This window comes from Pangasianodon hypophthalmus, chromosome 10 (assembly GCF_027358585.1).
Source record: "Pangasianodon hypophthalmus isolate fPanHyp1 chromosome 10, fPanHyp1.pri, whole genome shotgun sequence".
Lineage (NCBI taxonomy): Eukaryota > Metazoa > Chordata > Actinopteri > Siluriformes > Pangasiidae > Pangasianodon > Pangasianodon hypophthalmus.
Genome location: NC_069719.1, coordinates 28,805,464 through 28,827,963, shown reverse-complemented (window position 1 = coordinate 28,827,963; position 22,500 = coordinate 28,805,464). Strand labels below are relative to the sequence as shown.

The window sequence follows — 22,500 nt, the reverse complement described above, 5'->3', positions numbered from 1 at the left end:
GTGGTAATGATGGGGGTGATGGTAATGATGGGGGTGATGGTAATGATGGGGGTGATGGTGGTGGTGGTGATGGTGATGGGGGTGATGGTGATGATGATGGTGATGGAGATGATGGTGATGGAGACGATGGTGGTGGTGGTGATGGTGGCGGTTGTGATGGTGGTGGTGGTGATGATGGGGGTGATGGTGATGGGGTGATGGTGGTGGTGGTGGTGATGGTGGTGATGATGATGGTGATGGAGATGATGGTGATGATGATTGAGTCAGTTCGAGTCTTAAGCCAGTGGGAACGTGGGCCGGGTGTTAAATGCCACTAGTTCACACCAGTTCTGAGTCTCTGTGATCATCAGGGCTGTGATGGAAAGCTTTAACTCGCTTTGATCTGTGTCATGGACCACACACACACACACACACAGACACACACACACACACACAGACACGTTGTCGATTCCCCACTGGGTGCAGTCCGGGTTGAGATCTTTCTGCTCTGCAGCTCCAGCCGAATGATGCATAACTCCATTATTTGGCAAACTGGGTCACGGTAAATTTATCATTGGCTCTCTCTCTTACACACACACACACACACACACACACACACACACACACACAGCTCTACGCATCTGGGTCATCGAGAGACAGACATAGAGACAGAAGTGTTAATGTTTTAACTATTATTTGTAATGTTAATGTTGCAAAAATGTAAATATGATTATAAGAATGAGATAATAATAACTATTCCTACTCTATATTTAGATTTTCTTTTTTTTTAAAAAAAAGGTAAATCCAGAACAGGGAATAAAACATTGACTCATAAAAACACATCGCACAAACCAACCCTCAAGACGACGCTACCACCACCGTGCTTCACAGGGGGAACTGTGTTCTCAGGATAATGAGCAGTCTCGTGTTTTTTCATGATAAACGTAGCGCTTTGTGCTAGTGCTATTTTGGTCTCGTCTGACCAGAGAAACTTTTTGCTCATGTTAAGTCTCCAAAATTCTTTCTGGCAAACTTTTTACAAATGCTTCCATCCCTCAGTGCACTGCATAGAGATAGTGTCCAAGTGCTGCATCCCAAAAGATAAAGAATATCCACAATATACGCTAATGTTTTTAGAAATTAGTAGGATGTAGGGCACCGTTTCAGACTCATATCATAATGCTAATTTATATTCGCACGCTATATTATCCTTGACGTAAATGTCAGGCGCTAATCGCGTGCTACCATTTGAATGTCTCGTTTCTATTCCAAACCTCTAAATTTTCAATATCAGACAAGAAACTATCATAAAACTGCCCATATCAAGCTCCACAAGCACACATTAATCTGAGCTTCACACCACACCTTGGATTTTTTTTCCCTCCTCTTCCGCAGTGTGTGAAGCGTTATGATTAATAAAGCGGCGGGCGTTAATGGCCTCCGGACACCGTGTGATGTACGAGCTCCTCTGTTCCCTTCTCTGAATATGGAGGAAAAGCCATAAAATTTGATGACAGCATTCCTATAACATCAGGTCACACGTCAGGGAGAACACGAGGAAATATACGACGTGCACTTTGCAGGTTCTGTAAAGCACGAGGGCTGTAAATCCGAGCGAAAATTACGAACTCGGATGGAAAATTCCGAAGTACGGCACTCGTTTAGATCCATTTACAGTTTATTAGATTCACATCAGATTATTAGATTCTCATATTCTCAGATGATGTTAGTTGTTAAACGTGAAATGACGAGCTGGACGATTATCCTGCCACGGATTTATCATTTCCTTGCACCAGTTTACTCTTTAGTCTGTTTAGTTTTTTTTTTTTTTTTGGTCTTTCATCTATTTAGTCTGGAATTTCTGGTTTTCCGAACACACAATTCTGAAGATGAAACAATTCTATTTAAACTTATTATTATTATTTTTTAAATCAGATTCTTCTGATTGCTTCTCTCAGGATTCAGCAGGTTGGATTCCAGCCAGACTTTAGGAAAATTTCTTTAATAAATTGTCAAAAGAGACCGTGAACGGTTTCTTTTAACCGCTACGATTATGCTAAAGTGAGATTATGATCATTTTAAACAGATTTTCAGTAAAATTATTGAGATTAAGCAAGTGGGAAAAAAAACCCACTGAAATTATACTAGTTAAAAACAAACAAACAAAAAACCATCTGCTAGCTTTGGTTGAACTGAGATTATGCTAGTGTTGATAAACTAGGATTACGATAATTACAAAACTGATATGTTTAAAAAATGAGATTAAGCTAGCTGAACTTACATTATGCTAGTTTTAATAAATGGAGGTTGTGCTAGTTGCGATAAACTAGGATTATGGTAGATTGAGATTGTTTTGAAAAACCTGTTAATAAACTAAGATTGTAGTGAAAAAAAATCCTGAGATTATATTATTTTTTAAGTGATAGTTTTGCTAACTTCAATAAACTGACGTTATGCTAGCTTTGACAAACTGATGTTACGCTAGTTTTACAAACTGACACAGTGCTAGCTTTAACAAACTGACATTATGCTAGCTTTGACAAAATGATGTTACACTAGCTTTAACAAACTGACACAGTGCTAGCTTTAACAAACTGATGTTACGCTAGTTTTACAAACTGACACAGTGCTAGCTTTAACAAACTGACATTATGCTAGCTTTGACAAAATGATGTTACGCTAGTTTTACAAACTGACAGTGCTAGCTTTAACAAACTGACACAGTGCTAGCTTTAACAAACTAATGTTACGCTAGTTTTACAAACTGACACAGTGCTAGCTTTAACAAACTGACATTATGCTAGCTTTGACAAAATGATGTTACGCTAGTTTTACAAATTGACGCAGTGCTAGCTTTAACAAATTGACATTATGCTAGCTTTGACAAATTGATGTTACGCTAGTTTTTTAAAGATTGTTTATATAGATGATGTTTACAATATATTGAAGGAGTCATTGTCTTGCTTATATTTTAATATAGATGTTGTGTGTGTGTGTGTTCAGTAGCTTTTCCAGGACGTTCGTACGGAATGTTCGTGTTCGTCATTCTCGAGCTGTGTGCATTTTGTTTTATGTTCTTCTCATGAATCTGTTCCTCGTCTGCTTGTTCTGCGTCTCTGAAGCGAAGCTGAGGGAAGAGTGTGAATGCTAAATTGATTTCCTGTCATTATGGTGTGTTTGCTAAAGTGAGACTTCCCGGGCTGCACATGACACGCACACACACACACACACACACACACACACACACACGCACACACTGTGACGCAGCACAATTACTCTCCTCTCATGTTTCTTACAAGATGCTGAGAAGTTCAGAGAATTCAACACTACTTTTCAGAATGATTGAAGTCCTCAAATTGCTTCTCTGAGGAGGACAAATTTACAAAAAATTGTCGAAGGAAAATGTGAATGGTTTCATTGGTTTCCATTAAACCATGAGATTGTAAGCATTTTGATAAACTGAGGTGATGCTAGTTTCCATAAACTGTTAAGCTAGTTTCATTAAATGGAAAAAAATGCTACTATTGATGAACTAGGATTATGCTAGTTAAAAAATAAACAGATCATACTAGTTTGGAAAAACTGACATTATATATGCTTTAATAAACTGAGTTAATGCTAGTTAAATAAAACCAGTTATGCTAGTTTTCAAAAACTAACATTTTGCTAGCTAAGAAAAATGGAAGCTGTGTTACTTTCAATCAACTGAGATTACACTAGTGTTAATAAACCAAGGTTTTGGTAGTTTAAAAAAAATAGATTGTTATTTTTGAAAATATGATAAACTTGAGACTAGGCTAGTTTCAATAAACTGCGATGCTAGTTAAAAGAACAAACATGACTAGTGTAGATCATGCTAGTTTTGAAAAACTGAGATTATGCTAGTTTTTATAAAATGATTTTTTTTATCTAGCTTTCATAAACAGAGATCATGCTAGTTTCATTAAACTGAGTTTAAAATATATTATGCTAGGTTTGTCTTTTCGTCTAGTTAGCTTTGATAAACGGCGACAGCGCTAGCCTTCAGCTGGATTCTGCTGTAGCTGTGCGTTAGCTGTGTAGTGTTTTGCGGTTACGCTAGTTAAATAAAAACAGATTATACTATAAATGAAAAAGTGATATTTTGCTAGCAGCCTTAAACTGAATTGATGCCATTTTCAATAAACTAAGATGACGCTAATTAAAAAGAGAAATGGATACTTTGACGATGATATTACACTACACTCGTTCTGATTTTGCTAAGCTAGGATAATTATTTTTTCTTTTCTTAAAATTTACTCTTAAATTGTAAACTAAACGACACATTCAGGTTTAAAAGTCCGCGTTATGATGATCGTTCTCAGAAGGTTTTGTCGGCTAAATGAGCAGAGAGGAGGAACACCTGCTGAAACACACATCAACAGGAAGAGATTAAACACAGAAGATCAATAAACTACAGCGATTATTGGCTTCAAGGTCGAGCGACGAGCTGCAGAGAGCGCTGACGAAACACAAAGAGCAAAGAGAACGCCGTCGATTCCAATGAGCACTAATCTGTCACACACAGCGCTTCATTAAAGGGTCATTACGCCTTAAAGACACTGACGATTCAACCTGAGCAACATGAGACTGACACACCTGGGGGAGGTGAGATACCACTGCGCACGGCGTGTGTGTGAGTGTGTGTGTGTGTGTGTGTGTGTGTGGGATTAGCAGGAGGAAACAGAATTAATTGAACAGCATGATTCCCAAGACCACTAGTGATGGAAATTATGGATCTTTTCCGTGACTCAGATCATTTGAATCATTTGAGTCGACTCCCAAATGACTCCCTTGCCATTTTCTGTCCAAAGTCATTGATCTTTGCAGATCTATCACTAATATTATTCAATAAAATCTTAATATAACATTATACATGCATTAGTTTTGTTCTAAAATCTATATCTCACCATTCTTGCTAAAACTTAGTCATTATTCTGCACCAAACAAATCTTGATATGATTCACTCAGTACATTTCGTTCATGATTGCACTGTATGTGATTAACGTGATTAAATTTTCTAACTTGATTAAATTAAAATGATGAATTTCTTCACTGCTAAACACAGAACATGAAATTTTTCAGCAAAAAAAGTCTAAGCATCTATTATACAGTTCTGCAGATATGCGAATCGACTCTTTTAATAACTCTTATAATAACGTTCAGCTCATTTAATAACATTCCACTTTATTAAGCAACATGATGCTTAATAAAAGTAAATGAATTTCTGTGACATCAGGTGTGCTAGCTCTAGCTCGCTGGTATGATATTAGACTAACAAGACAGACATGACAAAACTCCAGTGAGAAAACGATTCGACTCTGAATCGACTCGACTGCAGGAAGTGAATCAAACATGCTGTGTGTTTTGGGTTGAGAAAGAAAGAAAGAAGCCTCATATACAGTACTGTGCAAAAGTTTTGGCTCCCTATATTTTTTTTAGTACAAACTTTGTTATAGATGTTTATTTTCTGACTTCTACATTATTGATTCAGTACAAAAACATTTTAGATTCCAAACATTAGTTTTCCAGCACAAAATGAAACGTTACAGAAAAATGTTTGTATGTCAGTAAAGAAAGCAGCAGATTCCATAAGAGACACTTTTCAGATAAAAACATAATGAAGGCTGCTGGGTTTCGCTGCAGAAATAAGAAGCGAGTCGACAGTCAAAGTCTCCAGAAGAACTGTGGCTGCTTCTGCAAGATGCTCAGTAACACTTCCAGCTCATTTCCTTATAAAACTGCACACACTGCACCTCAGATACTGCTTTATTTATTTAAAGTGAAGGATCGTCACATTAAATACTGACTTTTTTCATTTATTACTGTTTACTGCTCTTTATAGGATTTTTTTAAATGTAGAAACATTTAGTTTCATTATTTTTGAAGGCGTGTTTACTCTACAGCATTTCTTTGCACGTGCCTAAGACTTTTGCACAGAACTGTATATATATATATATGCAAGTCGAATCTTAACGTTCACCTAAAAGACTTGACTCAAGGAGTCGAATCAGAGTGTCGACTCGTTCTCCACAGGACCAAACTGAGGCGTTCTGTGTTCACTAAAACAACTTGTTCATAATCACTGTATGTAAAACTAGGAAGCAGTGCAGTGTGTTCGTGATTGATGGATATGATAAAGGCCTAAGAAGGCAGGCATGAAAACAAAACAGCATTATTTCTTACAGGATAAAATATTATGTCACAAAATAACGTGACTGTAATCGAAAAGGTTAACGAACAAGTAAAGCGCATGATGTCATCTTTCATCAACTCGTCTTTATCGATAGACGAACATTTTTGTGATTTTTTTTTGTTTAATTTCAGGCTTTTGTCCAAATTTTTATTCATATTTCCTTCAAAATTTGCATAAAAGACCTGGAAGGAACCCGTAATGTTAATAGCTTTGATTTCATTTCATGACTAACACCTGTGTTATAAAAACACCCTTTTTATAGATTTATATTCGTGAAGAATTGTTGAATCTGGATTTATACACACAGATACTGCATTAGTGTTGGATAATCTGATGTAATCGGACCTCAGATTCAGGATTTCACCTGAGAGAGAGGAAAAAAATCCCAAAGTGCTGATGCAGCCATTTTAACCACACACACACACACACACACACACACACACACACACAAACACACACACACCGTGGACACGAAACTAAGTTCACGCCACTTTGCACAGCAACATCTGGTCCACATTAAACTGCAGATCACCAGTTTTTTATGCTGTTTTTCTATTTTTTGTTCACGTGCAGATCTACAGATTCTGATCTACTAAATTTGCATTTTAAATTCGCATAATCATGATGAAAAAATGTGGGTGTAACGTCGTCTCATAGGGACACGTCAGCGTTTGTGCAGATTGATTATAGCTCAGTCATGAGTGAACGAGTGAACGAAGCTGCCTGATGGTCCATTAGCTCCTGAGAATCGTCTGAGAATGCAAAATCAATAACGAGGAAACAAAGTGATTTCATGTTGCTTTCACATCTTCTGTACATTTGAACGGAACCCTGGTGTGTTCTTCCCCTCGCCGTGGTTCTTTAGGCAGGCGAGAACGCAACGATCACGCTCGGGTCCGAGATCTGAGTGATGTGGACCTCGTTCCGCTTGCAAGTGAACTCTACTGCAGTGAGAAAGTGATTTGATTCTGAATCGACTCGCTAGAGAAAGTGATTTGATTCTGAATCGACTCACTAGAGAAAGTGGTTTGATTCTGAATCGACTCACTAGAGAAAGTGGTTTGATTCTGAGAACAAGAAAGAAAGAAAGAAAGAAAAATAACTCATAATCTCATGTTCACTGAAAAGACTCGACTCAAGGTGTCGAGTAAAAGAGTCGACTTGTTTGCAAATTGAGACGTGGTGTGTTCACTCAAACTTTTTGTTCATAATTATGTAAAACTAGGAAACTGTGCAGTGAGTCAAAGAGCTGAATGTGTGTGCATATGTGTGTGTGTGTGTGTGTGTGTGTGTTATATAACACACTTCTCCCCTTTATTTCTGCCCAATCAAATGTGAATTTAATGAACACAGTCGTCTCACAATGTTACACACCTTTCATTAAAATCGCTCGTTTTTTTAGAGTCTGTTTGAGCTTGAATTATTTATTTCCCTATAATCGTGCCTGGTGAGCCGCTGTCCAGCTAAATTCCCCCACATGTATTATTCAGCTGTGTGTGTGTGTGTGTGTGTGTGTGTGTGTGTGTGTGTCTCTGAAACAGCCTCATGCACTAAGTGGCTAGAGCTCAGTCTCTGACTCCACGCTTCACCCTTTTTTTTTTTTTTTTTTGCTGTGAACTGTGTGTAGACGTGTGTGACCGTGTCATGTTCGCAATCTGCAGTGTAAAGTATGACTGGATTCACACACACACACACACACACACACGCTGAGAGAAAGAGCTGACCCAGTTGTAGAGATTAAAAACATGACCAAATGATCAGACATGATTTATTTAAATTAAACACAGTGTGTGTTGATGGTTCTAAGAAAAATAATCAACAGTGGGGCGGTGTGATGAAGCCAAGTGACTCTTACCATCCTGAAGTTGATTATTTTCCTCTATCAGCACTTCCCCATGTGTTTTATTCCTCTTATACCACAGCAATTCACAAGTAATTAAATAAAAATTATTACAGGATGATATGTCATACTTTTTATCTATTTTTATCTGTTCTCTCTCTCTCGCACTCTCTCTCTCTCTTGCTCTGTGTGTGTGTGTGCATGTGTGTGTGTGTGCGCATGTGTGTGCATGTGTGTGTGTGTGTGTGTGTGTGTGTGTGTGTACAGGACCAACATTTACATTAACCTGATTAGAAAGCAGATTTCTCTTCTCACTTCTCTCTTCAGGATCATGTATTAGATATTTGCAAATATTTGCACTGTATATTTCTGTATACATTGAATATTTATTGTACATGTGTGTGAGTGTGTGTGAGTGTGTGTGTGTGTGTGTGTGTATGTATGTGTGTGAGAGAGAGAGAGAGAGATTGTCAGTGGTGCTGCCTTGGTGATAATGTGGTGAATATATTACTGAATTTATGCAACGTTATGAAGGAGGCTTACATAAATGCTCCAGTGTGATATAACAGTGAGTAATGATGCCTCGACTGTCTTACAGCTACATAACACACACACACTCTCACACACACACACTCTCACACACACACACTCTCCAGCACTGCAGACCACCTCGCTGTCGTCTAATGACTCTGTAAAGCACTTCGTAAAACTAAAATTCTAAAACTCACAGAATCTTATTATGCAGATTTTCCATATTTTTAGAGCTAATGGCTGCATTTATTTTTTTTTCCTTCCATTTAGCAGCTTTTGTGACTTACAGAGAAGAAATGCATCTTAAAATGTTGCACTGACCTAACATGCTTATTTTTTAGAGTTTTTAGAGTTTTTATGGTAGACCTGGTACTCCAGCAATTACAGTATATTCACACTGATGTCATGTTAAAAATCACCTCACTGCGCCATCAGATATTAGCATTATTAGCATGATAATAGTCCCAAAAACAATACAGTGCTGAAGTACTGAAATGAATCAAGGAATCAAACTGATAAGCAGGAACCTTTAAAGAATCAAATGAATAAGCCGAGATTGTTAAGGAATCAAATTGATGAGCTGAAACCTTTAAAGTATCCAATTGATAAGCATGAATCATTAATGAATCAAACTGATGAACTGAAATGTTTAAAGAATCAAATTAATAATTGGGAATCATTATTGAATCAAACTGATGGGCTGAAAAGTTTAAAGAATCAGACTGATAAGCATGAATCATTAAGGAATCAAACTGATGAGCTGAAATGTTTAAAGAATCAAATTACTAATTAGGCAATCATTAATGAATCATTAATGAATCAAACTGATGAACTGAAATGTTTAAAGAATCAAATTAATAATTGGGAATCATTATTGAATCAAACTGATAAGCAGGAACCTTTAAAGAATCAAATTGATAAGCATGAATCATTAATGAATCAAACTGATGAGCTGAAACTTTTAAAGTGTTAAGTTGATTAGTATGAATCTTTAATGAATCAAATTGTTAATTGTTAATCCTCAAGGAATCAATCTGATTAGAGGGAATCATTAAAATTGTTAAAGAATCAAATGAGTGATTTGAAAATCAAATCAATTTAAAGTTATAGCATTTTAAAGCTGTAACTTATAAAGAATCAAATTCCTAAGTTAGAATCTTTGAGGAATCAAATCAAAAGGGAATCGTTAAATTCATAAAGAATCATTACAGAATCAAATTGCGATGCCTGAATCATGTGAGAGTCAAATCACATTTACAACACTGTTAACTGTGACATGTTAAAGAATAATGATAAGCTTCTAAACTTTCAAAATTAATTACCAGACATCATTTAGGAATCAAAATTGTTAAACTAGTACTTTTAATGAATAAAACTTTACGTGGGAGTTTGTTAAGGAATCAAGAAATGATGAATCCGTTAATGAACCAAATAAATAATTGGGAATTGTTAATGAATCAAACTGGTAAGATGAATCAAATAAAGGAATCAGACCTTTAAAGAATCAAACTGATGGAATCATTAAGGAATCAAATTGTTTCGAGGGAATCATTAAAGAATTCAATTCATGCAGTTTGGTGAATCAAACTGTTGTTTGTGAATCATCAGAAAATCAAACCGAATCAAATTCACATCGTTGTTGAGGAATCAAGCCGCTGTGTCTGACGGCGCTGTAAACTGACGGACTGATAAACTGACGGACTGATAAACTGACGGACTGATAAACGTCTAATCCAGAATGATTGGAATAATCAGGCGTTAGTGTTTAGTAACTGAAGAAAGGAAGGCGGCTCTCTGGAGCAGATCCTCGGTTCTGTTATCACAGCGTTAGTTCTGAGTAAATGTGCTTAGTGCAGCCGATCAATAATGATTTATCTGTTCTTTATTCTATCAGTCTTTCTTTGTTTTGTTGATTCTTTTGATCTTTCTTTCTTTTCCTTGATTCTTTCATTCTTTTCTTTGTTTTTTCCTTCCTTCATTCCTCCTTTTTTCTTTCTCATTTGTTTGTTCTTTCTCAGAGACATCTGTCTGCCTCTCTCTCACTTTCTCTCTCTCCCTCTCTCTCTCTCTCCCTCCTCTGTCTGCCTCTCTCTCTCTCACTTTCTCTCTCTCCCTTTCTCTCTCTCCCTCCTGTCTGCCTCTCTCTCACTTTCTCTCTCTCTCTCTGTCTCTCTCTCTCTGTCTCCCTCACTTTCTCTCTCTCTCTCCCTCCTCTGCCTGTTCTCTCTCTCTCTCTCTCTGTCTCCCTCACTTTCTCTCTCTCTCTCCCTCCTCTGCCTGTTCTCTCTCTCTCTCTCTCTGTCTCTCTCTGTCTCCCTCACTTTCTCTCTCTCTCCCTCCTCTGTCTGCCTCTCTCTCTGTCTCTCTCTCCCTCCTCTGCCTGTTCTCTCTATCTCTCTCTCTGTCTCTCTCCCTCTCCCTCTCTCCCTCACTTTCTCTCTCTCTCTCTCCCTCCTCTCTCTGTCTCTCTCTCTGTCTCTCTCTCTCCCTCACTTTCTCTCTCCCTCTCTCCTCCTCTGTCTGTTCTCTCTCTCTCTCTCTCTCTCTCTCTCTCCCTCCTCTGTCTGTTCTCTCTCTTGCTCTCTCTCTCTCTCTCCTGTTCTGCTCTTAGTTAAGCGATTTTAGATTTTGCTGCGGTCGTGAAAAAAAAAGTCAAAGCAAACAAATATCTTACGCCTCTTCATCCTATGGCATTTTACACACACACACACACACACACACACACACTCGCTCTCTAACACACACCTCTAACACACACACACGCACGCGCAAACGCGCAAACACACATATACACTGATTTCTGCATCCCATCTGCACATTCACAGCAGGACCGCTGTTCAGCGTTTCAAGCACTTTAGATAAAACACGAGTGTGTGTTAGAGTGTGTGTGTGTGTGTGTGTGTGTGTTCAGAATGACCTATAGTAACGTCTTGCACACACTCAAGGCCTTTACAGAACCCAGAACTGGATGAATGTTCTAAGCGTTCTAAGGATCGGCGCTGCACGGATTTAGCGTGAACGCTAGCTCAGCCTCATGCTAATCTGTTAGCGCTAACGCTGTTAGTGCACTTTATATAAACACTGAGTGCTGAGATCAGATCGTTAATGAGGCGTCCTCCATCTCACATCTGCCCTCGCCATTACACTCTCACACACACTCCTCCCTCGCCGCGTGTGTGTGTGTGTGTGTGTGAGTGAGTGTGTGTGTGAGTGTGAGTGTGTGTGTGTGTGAGTGTGTGAGTGTGTGAATGAGAATCGATGGTAAAGAATTACAGTTGTGTAATGAACACAAGCAGTGACAGCACCCTCTCTCTCTCTCTCTCTCTCTCTCTCTCTCTCTCTCTCCTGCTCTGACCTTTGTGCGCTTTACAAACCTGCAGATCGATCGCTCATCAACTCACAGGCTTCAGGCCAAATGTATTGGCACCCCACAAAAGTTTTGACGCTTTAATTACATCCTGTAGCGGGGTGGGATGAAGCATCGCTTCAGTGCTACACTGCGATGGGAAAATGAACAAGCTGTAGATACAGTGCTGATTTATTTCTGTCTTTATCACTTTATTATTATACTTCAGTCATTTATTCTTATTAATGTATTTTCTTTTTATAAACGTAAAGAAAGAAATAAGTAAACAAAAGAAGAAAAGAACAAACACCAAAAGTAGAGTCAAAAGAATGAAGACAACAAAAGAAAAGAAATAACATAAAAATCAAAATCAAAAGAGTGAAGAAAAGAGAAGGAAAGAAAAGAGAGAAGGAAAGAAGGAAAGAAAAGAGAGAAGGAAAGAAAAGAAAGAAGGAAAGAAGAGAGAGAAGGAAAGAAGGAAAGAAAAGACAGAAAAAAGAAAAGAGAGAAGGAAAGAAAAAGAGAGAAGGAAAGAAAAGACAGAAGGAAAGACAAGGAAAGAAGAGAGAGAAGGAGAGAAGAGAGAGAAGGAAAGAAGAGAGAGAAGAGAGAGAAGGAGAGAAGAGAGAGAAGGAAAGAAAAGAGAGAAGGAAAGACAAGGAAAGAAGAGAGAGAAGGAGAGAAGGAGAGAAGAGAGAGAAGGAAAGAAGAGAGAGAAGAGAGAGAAGGAGAGAAGAGAGGGAAGGAGAGAAGAGAGAGAAGAGAGAGAAGGAGAGAAGAGAGAGAAGGAAAGAAGGAAAGAAGAGAGAGAAGGAAAGAAGGAAAGAAGAGAGAGAAGGAGAGAAGAGAGAGAAGGAGAGAAGGACAGAAGAGAGAGAGAGGGAGAGAAGAGAGAGAAGGAGAGAAGAGAGAGAAGGAAAGAATGACAGAAGAGAGAGAGAGGGAGAGAAGAGAGAGAAGGAGAGAAGAGAGAGAAGGAGAGAAGAGAGAGAAGGAAAGAATGACAGAAGAGAGAGAGAGGGAGAGAAGAGAGAGAAGGAGAGAAGAGAGAGAAGGAGAGAAGAGAGAGAAGGAAAGAATGACAGAAGAGAGAGAGAGGGAGAGAAGAGAGAGAAGGAGAGAAGAGAGAGAAGGAAAGAAGAGAGAGAAGAGAGAAGGAGAGAAGAGAGGGAAGGAGAGAAGAGAGAGAAGAGAGAGAAGGAGAGAAGAGAGAGAAGGAAAGAAGGAAAGAAGAGAGAGAAGGAAAGAAGGAAAGAAGAGAGAGAAGGAGAGAAGAGAGAGAAGGAGAGAAGGACAGAAGAGAGAGAGAGGGAGAGAAGAGAGAGAAGGAAAGAAGAGAGAGAAGGAAAGAAGAGAGAGAAGGAAAGAAGGACAGAAGAGAGAGAAGGAGAGAAGAGAGAGAAGGAGAGAAGGACAGAAGAGAGAGAGAGGGAGAGAAGAGAGAGAAGGAAAGAAGGAGAGAAGAGAGAGAAGGAAAGAAGGAAAGAAGAGAGAGAAGGAGAGAAGAGAGAGAAGGAGAGAAGGACAGAAGAGAGAGAGAGGGAGAGAAGAGAGAGAAGGAGAGAAGAGAGAGAAGGAGAGAAGAGAGAGAAGGAGAGAAGGACAGAAGAGAGAGAGAGGGAGAGAAGAGAGAGAAGGAGAGAAGAGAGAGAAGGAGAGAAGAGAGAGAAGGACAGAAGAGAGAGAGAGGGAGAGAAGAGAGAGAAGGAGAGAAGAGAGAGAAGGAGAGAAGAGAGAGAAGTGTAGTGATCTGGATGGTGAGCTGATGGATGATTACGGCTCATAGAGAAAAGTTTTATAATGATGCTTTATAAATAGAATAAAATGAAAATCGTCTGTAGTGCTGATTTTCCGAACACTAAACTTCTCTAGTGACATCATCTAATAAAGTTCATCAAAAATGATCTGAAAGCTTTTGAACTTTTTCGAGTTGATTGTAAAATCATTAAAAAATAAAACTCTGGATGCAGTTAATGAGCTCGATATTTGTGGAGAAGGATTTAAATGAAGGTTAACTAAGTGCTGAAAGCTGGGTGCCAATATTTTTGCATCCAGGCGAAGCTTGTAATTTGCTTAACTTTGTGTCATTAAATTTGGCTCTGATTCACACGAATGTTTATTTTCTTCTGACAGAAATCATGAAGCCTGAGGTTTTCCTCTGTCACCTCTTCATTATTTATTTATTAAAGTAATATTATTGTTATTATTATTATGTTCTTCTTATTAACCTCAGAAACGGTGCCAAAACTTCAGCCACCATTTTGTTTTGAAAAAAAGTCAGAGGTGAAATTGTGTGTTAATTAACATTTATCACTTACTTTTTAATCTCTTTACTTAAAAAAAAACCAAAACCTTCCAAAGCCTTTAAAAAATTAATCATGCTTCTGTTTTTAATAATTAGTTAATAATAACTCATATTTATATTTTACATTATTACATTATATTTTTAAAATAATTATTATAATATTGTACAGCGATTTAATCATATTTATACATTTACTTTTACATGCTTCTTCATTGTATGAAAACACAAAATTTATTAATTAATTAATTAATTTATTTATTATAAGGGAAAAACACAAAAGAAAAAAGTACAAAAAAGTAATACAGTGTGAAAAGAAAAGTTTTCATTCATATTAAAATAATAAATATGTTTTAATTATTTTATACCAATTTATGTTGATATTATTTATTCCCTTTTTACTTGTGTACTTATTTATTTATTTATTTTCAGACTGAGCGTTCCTATCACTCTGGACCACTTTATGTGTAATTATATGTAATTTTTATTTCTTTCTTTATGTTTTGATGCTACACAGGAATAAATTTACAGCTTTCTAGACAAACATGTTATTGTGAAAATGTTATGAGTTTATTTATCAGAATTGTGGAGTATTTTTTTCATCCTGACGTCTTTCCCTAACGCAGCTAGCGGTGTTCAGCGTCTCGGTGAAGGTCTCGGAGACGTTCTTCACATCCACAGCTGTTAAGAAAGCTCTCTGTTTTTAAACATGGTGTTAAAGGCAGCGAGAGCGAGTCAAGAGAGTGTGTGTGTGTGTGTGTGTGCAGGATCATGAGTCACGCTGAGAGGTGTGTCAGAGCCAGACAAATACAACAATGCTTATAAATATCTATCAAACTGTATAAATTAAATATGAGCCTGAGTGAGATCGAGTGAATCGATAATGTTCCTAATCTCTGGAACACGGATCTGGAACCGAGATCGTTCGTCTCAGACGCAATCAGAGCGGTTAGTCATGATTCCTGCGTTAAAATAAAATAAAAAAAAGCCGTGCTGCTTCACTGATCTGGTCTATTTCAGGCAGAATTATTACACACTGACATCCTCAGTGCCAAATGATCACCTTCACCCTGTAATTAACGCCTAAAGAGCTGAATTACGGGTTCCTCAGATGTATCTAGAACTCTCAGGAGGATAAGAACCTTTAATTATCCAAAGAACCCTCTGCATTATTGTCATTCTTACATAAAAAAAATGCACAAATAAATATATAATCTGAATATAATCTGAAAATATAATATTATAAAATATAATCTGAAGGAAAATACTATATCTATATCATATAAGAATAACAGAATATTAATTACTAGTAAAATATATAAAACAATAAATACATTTATGAGAGGAACCTTAAAATTTCTACATAGAACCGTATAACAAAATACTTTCCTAATAGAAAGAGTTCCACATAGAGGATAAAGACCTCGTTGTTGGCGGCGTGTTAGAGGCGAGGCAGTGTGTAGAGGCGAGGCGGCGTGTTAGAGGCGAGGCGAGGCGGCGTGTTAGAGGCGAGGAGGGGTGTAGAGGCGAGGCGGCGTGTAAAGGTGAGGCGGCGTTTACAGGCGCGGCGGCGTGTAGAGGACCGGCGGTGTTTAGAGGTGCGGTGGCATGTAGAGAAGTGGCGACATTTGGAGGCGCGGCGGCGTGTAGAGGAGCGGCTGCGTTTAGAGGTGAGGCAGCGTTTAGAGGTGCGGTGGCGTTTAGATGTGAGGCGGCGTGTAGAGGAGCGGCGGCGTTTAGAGGTGCGGTGGCATGTAGAGGAATGGCTGCGTTTAGAGGCGAGGCGGCGTGTAGAGGAGCGGCTGCGTTTAGAGGTGAGGCAGCGTTTAGAGGTGCGGTGGCGTTTAGATGTGAGGCGGCGTGTAGAGGAGCGGCGGCGTTTAGAGGTGCGGTGGCATGTAGAGGAATGGCTGCGTTTAGAGGCGAGGCGGCGTGTAGAGGAGCGGCGGCGTTTAGAGGAGCGATGGCATGTAGAGAAGTGGCGGCGTTTGGAGGCGCGGCGGCGTGTAGAGGAGCGGCGGCGTTTGGAGGTGAGGCAGCGTTTAGAGGTGCGGCGGCGTTTAGATGTGAGGCGGCGTGTAGAGGAGTGGCGGCGTTTAGAGGTGAGGCGGCGTTTAGATGTGAGGAGGCGTTTAAAGGCGCGGCGGCGTGTAGAGGAGCGGCGGCGTTTGGAGGTGAGGCAGCGTTTAGAGGTGCGGCGGCGTGTAGAGGTGAGGCAGCGTTTAGAGGTGCGGCGGCGTTTAGATGTGAGGCGGCGTGTAGAGGAGCGGCGGCGTTTAGATGTGAGGCGGCGTGTAGAGGTGCGGCGGTGTTTAGAGGTGAGGCGGCGTTTAGATGTGAGGCGGCGTTTAGAGGCGCGGCGGCGTGTAGAGGTGCGGCGGTGTTTGTCCATGGCGTGGTGTGTGGGTCATACGGAACGTGATGATGTCAGATATTAACGAAACTGTGATCAGGTAAACCACGTCAGTTTGATCACAGCTCCAGCTTTGAGAAGGCTCTACTAAACATCCATAAACATTATGGTTCTTTTTGTTTCCTTGTTGAAGTGTAAAGCGAGCCTGAGCAACTGTATAATAAAACGCTGTTATTCTAATCGTTATTAACTTTATTACTCAAACACTCTAGCTGTTAATTCAACAGCGCAGACGTCCATCCAGGAAATACCTTCACAACGCACATCTCAGTTCAGCACCATAAAAGTTAATTCAACACCTCACGTGTACTTTCTCACCTTTAAATCTATAAATCAGTGCGAAATGGACACCTCAAGGTAGCTGTTCTTTGTGGCCCAGAAAAGTTAAAACTTTACAAAGTGAAAAAGGATGAGGGGAAAAAGCACAGGTCTGAAAAGGTAGAAATTCTTCACCTGTTTGTCAGATTGCTTTTGGTTATAATTGGGTTAATGAAAGAATAATTCAGTCGGATTTGCTCACCTCTCTCTCGGTTGTTTTGGTTCACCACGGGGGTAGACGAAGTTGGAACATTTATCAGGTTTATTTTTAAAATACAAAGAAATGCTTATATGATACAAACAGTGTGTAATGAGTCACGTCTGTTTTGTTCCGCAGGTGTCCGAACCCTCTTTACAATGGAAAAGCTGCTCATCTGCCTGTTGGTCATTGGAATGGCAGTGAAGGCCCAGATCTGTCCGAAGCGCTGCGTGTGCCAGATTTTATCTCCCAACCTCGCAACACTCTGCGCCAAAAAAGGGCTTCTGTTTGTGCCACCCAATATCGACCGGCACACGGTGGAGCTACGGCTCGCTGACAACTTTGTAACTAGCGTCAAACGGAAAGACTTCGCCAACATGACCAGGCTCGTGGACCTGACCTTGTCGAGGAATACGATAAGTTACATTACGCCTCATGCGTTCGCAGACTTGGAAAACCTTCGCGCCTTGCACTTGAACCATAACAGGCTGACTCGGATAGGGAATGACACGTTTAGCGGAATGTCCAAGCTGCATCATTTGATTCTCAACAACAATCAGTTGACTCACATCCATCTGGGAGCTTTTAACGACCTTCTGGCCCTGGAGGAGCTGGATTTGTCCTATAACAACCTTGAAACGATACCCTGGGAGGCAATCCAGAAGATGATCAGCCTTCATACACTCAGCTTGGACCACAACATGATTGAGTACATTCCAGAAGGCACCTTTTCCCTGTTGCAAAAACTCAACCGACTGGATGTGACCTCCAACAAGCTCCAGAAGCTTCCACCGGATCCTCTTTTCCAAAGGGCGCAGGTCCTGGCAACATCTGGAGTGCTTACTTCTTCATCGTTTGCCCTCAGTTTCGGTGGAAATCCTTTGCACTGCAATTGCGAGCTGCTCTGGCTTCGTCGACTGAGCCGTGAGGACGATTTGGAGACTTGCGCGACTCCGCCGCACTTATCCGGACGATATTTCTGGTCTATTCCAGAGGAGGAATTCCTGTGTGAGCCGCCCCTTATCACGAGGCACTCTCAAGAGATGAGGGTGCTCGAGGGACAACGCGTAACCCTTCGATGCAAAGCGAGAGGAGATCCGGAGCCTGTGATCCACTGGATATCACCTGACGGCAAGCTGGTCTCGAACTCCTCACGTACCATCGTTTACAATAACGGGACCTTGGATATCTTGATCAGCACGGTGAAAGATACCGGATCCTTCACTTGTATCTCTTCTAACCCAGCTGGTGAAGCCCACCAAACCATCGAGCTTGTCATTATCAAGCTTCCGTACATCAGCAACAGTACCAATAACATCCAGGAGCCAGATCCCGGCTCGTCGGATATTTCCACCTCCAGCAGAACTGGAGCCAACGGAAGCAACCACACAGCAGACTCGAAAGCGAGTTCGGATAAGCGTGTGGTGATAGCCGAGGCCACATCATCCACAGCACTCATTAAATTTAACTTCCAAAGGAATATTCCTGGAATTCGCATGTTTCAGATCCAGTACAACGGCACCTACGATGACTCTCTTGTTTACAGGTAAGCTAATGCTGGTCATCATTCAAAAAGTGGTTTTACTGACTGGAATCTGTAAGGACGATGACACATAAATGACACGTAATGAATAAGAAATGATAACAATGAGTTTCAAGCAAGAAAGTGACAACATGAACCTGTGAATTACTACAGTATTTATGCCAAGAAAGTTCCTCGTATTCAGAGTCGGTTTCTGCACGCACTTAAGTCTATTTACTGAGCTTCCATTTTCAGATTAATCGAATCACCCGTGTGTAGCTCATCGCCCTGAAGTTGCTTGATGTTTTGTAAATAGAAGCGTCCAAGATGAGGTTTTTCAATAGCATCTGTTCATAACAGACATTTTGGCTACTATCTTGACGTAATCACACACATTACAAAAAGCAAGATGGCCGATAGACGTCCACAAGCGATGATGATGATGATGATGATGATGATGATAGCGGTTGCTCCACGCCCACCTGATGTGACACGAATGACTTCACACTTCCTGTTTTGAACGAAGGATTAGAAGATCTAGAGCTATCATTAGAATGAAATATAAAACACAACAAATTAAGAAAATTAAATAAAAAAAGGCACATGAAGTATAAATTAAATATATTTGGATTTTAGTTTCAAGGATTTTCTCCATTTCATTCAACAGTGGATTCAGTTCGCTGTAAATAATACAATACAGAATAATAAGAATTAGCCAGGTCTGTGTTTTTTCAGTTTTTGCTAACTGAAAATAAAAAAAATAAAAAACAGTCCTCACTAATGGAGACTTCTGGACCTCGCTGCGTGGCTACAAACGCTTATGCGAGTGTACAGCCGCAACTTTTAATTAGACAAAGGCCAATAATGGCAATTAGCTTAATGAGCGTGGCTCATCTTCATTGTTAAGCGACTGAGGGGTAATTGAACCCGAATTAGCTTTAACCTACGACAAGCTCGTTGTTCTTCCTCATTAGATTTCATACACAGCTTATCACTCCCCTGACCTGAAAAGTTTGGCTCTGTAGGAAATGCACACTGCTATTTAAGCTTACAAACCAAAAAAACATAAAAAAACTGATAATAATAAAGAGCAGCAGCAGCAGCAACAGTTAGTAGGTAAGAAGTAAATGATATAATAAATAAAGCTCATGGAGATCGCTGTGCGCTGTATTTCACACTAAATGCCATCTGTTGCTCATAAATAATAATGTTAGTATTAAATGCTTTTCTATAAAAGCCCAAGGACACTTCACAAGGTTAAGGACACTTAACAAAAACACATACATATTCAGTGATGCATGTGTTTTGCATTTCATCAAATAATCAGAGATAAAATTAAAGAGAGAGAAAAACAAACAGCAGTCGCGAACCAAAACAGCTGCACAGAAGATACGAAAGATCAGAAATTTTAATAAAATAAGACGGCTTTGAGTCTCGGGCGATATTTTATTTATATTTCATCTGGTTAAATTAAACAAAAAGAAAAACAAGAAAACACAATATAATACAATTACACAGTAATGCCACCATTACTGCTTATTTATTTATTTATTTATTAGGCATTTTTTATTTATTGTTTATTTAATATAATTTTCACGTGTTATTGTTTTAATAATTAATTAATTTATTTTGTATGTTTATACATTATTTATCTTATATATGATCCATTTCTTATTATTTAGTTATTCTATATATTATTTATTTTTATGCACTATTATTGTTTTTAGTATTCATTTCTTATTACTTTAATTGTTTACTTTATTATTTTATTTATTATATAAGTATATTTTTTATTTATGTATGATTAATTAGGTTTGTATGTATATTTATTTATTTTTATTTTCACCATTCTAGTACAGTTTTTTTCTTTACCTCACTAGCTAGCAAACAGCCGCGGTGAAGGCTAACACGTCCTCACGTTCTCCGTGAAAACACGTGAAAACGCCGCATCTTTCCTCATCTGCATATGCCAGCTCAGCGATGCCTCCGATTGGCTAATGTCGCTCTGATTGGCAGATGAGAGCGTAGCTCCGCCCCTCACATCCAGACAGCTCGATAGTTTTTCCAGGATTGCAACAGAGCGAACGCTTTTAGCCGACCTGCGTGCACTTTCTTTTTAAAAATCCAGCACTGTGATAAAAATTGAGCAATTACTGAAAAATAAAAATGTAATATCGGCTCGCGGCTGCCAGTATGCGATTGATTCTTTAAGAGCGCAGCTTTTGTGTTTTCTTGTGAAAGTGGAGGATTTTCAGTCGCTGCTTAGAGAGAAAAAAAGCACATCATTCCGAGTCTTTAAGTGCTTTTCGGCGTGGCACGGGGCTGCTGATAATTGCATTGAGAGCGCCGTCTCTGAGTGCAATAACCATCAGCCTGTCTGCAGGGAAAAAAAAAAAAAACTTCGATCACTTCCATTAATGCACCAGAAAATGTTCTGCTGCTGAAATTCCTGAGCCGAGCTTCAGGATTCGCCCGAGCTTTTCAGAGGTGTTGAGAGAAGAAAGTCTAGATGATTTAGAAAAATAAATAAATAAAATAAAATGACATCTCTTAAGGAATATGTATATGATTTTAGATCAGGATTGTACTACAATAAAACAATTAAAAAAAAAAAATTGCAGTAAGTATTTTAGCAAGTTTATTTTCAGAAATTGTCCTGCTAAGTGCTAATGTTAAATAACGACTGCGCTCTCCTGTGACGGTTCGCACACAGTCATCCCTCCGCTCCTGATGATATTTTAGCATTTATTTATTTTATTTATTTTTTCAAAATTATATTTTTGTTGGATTTTTGTTGGATTTTGAGACAGAATATTATCAAATATTAAACACAGATATAGATATCCCACTTTTTAGACATTAATCAAGACGAATCAAGATAATCTTACACAATAACAAAATAATAATAATAATAATAATAATAAATGAAAGAAAAGATAGAAACCCACCCATCTCTCAGCTGGTGAATAATCTAATCATGACTAGTCTCATTTATTTATCATAATTATAATTTTTAATTATTTATTTTATTATTAAATTCTTCTTCTTCTTGCTTAAGGTGCAGCAAACCCCGCCTCCTCTCACATTTCATTGGTTGCCACACTTAACCAATCCTGATTGTTTCTTTATCTTCTAGCATTAGCATTAGCCGTCCAATATCAATTAAACAATCGATATTTACTATTTCTGAAAAATTGTTAATGTTGAAAGGACATTAGTTAAAAATTATATCGCTAACTGTACAGAGCATTAAAAAAATTTTTAATCAATATACTCTACATTGTGAGAAAACTAAAAATTCCTGGCGATTGCTGCATGAACTGAATCGAAGTCTTGTGTGTTTTGTTAATTTTGCTCTGAAGCTGATGCTAATGCAGTAATGCGAGCTTATAGTTTAGCATCTCAAAATAATCATAACACGCTTCTGTCTCAGTAATCTGAATCATGCTTAATGTATAACTCCGCCTTCAAACTTTAGGCCACGCCTCCTACCTTGTGAAAAGTGATTCATTTTCAAAATTTTGCGCTATGACTGTTTTTATCTCGTTCTTTAAACCATGTTCTTTTAGCTGATTGATGCTAAACTGGTGCTCAGAAGCTTCCCGTATCTGTTAGCTACATTATTTAGCCTTAAGCTAATAAAACATTTCTGGTCTGATTGAACACAATCGTTCTGAAAGGAACACTATGCTGAGTTTGTCTTAGTACGTAAATAAAAATCCCTCTAATCGACTCTCTGAAAAGAGTCGTTTCATTAAAAGAAGGATTCGTTCCTGAATCGCTGACCATCAGAGCGATGATGAAGCAAAAAGATCTACAGTATCTGCTGCGCTGCT

General features: G+C 38.9%; 1 protein-coding gene across 1 annotated transcript in view; it reads left to right on the top strand.

Moving 5' to 3' along the window:
• The window catches only part of lrfn5a (leucine rich repeat and fibronectin type III domain containing 5a), a 43,815-nt gene that overhangs the window by 15,052 nt on the left and 6,263 nt on the right, over positions 1-22,500 (top strand). Inside the window, exon 2 of the mRNA XM_053237819.1 lies at positions 17,281-18,688. Coding sequence (XP_053093794.1) covers positions 17,301-18,688 — 1,388 coding nt within the window. The 5' untranslated portion in view covers positions 17,281-17,300. The remainder of the gene's footprint in view (positions 1-17,280; positions 18,689-22,500) is intronic.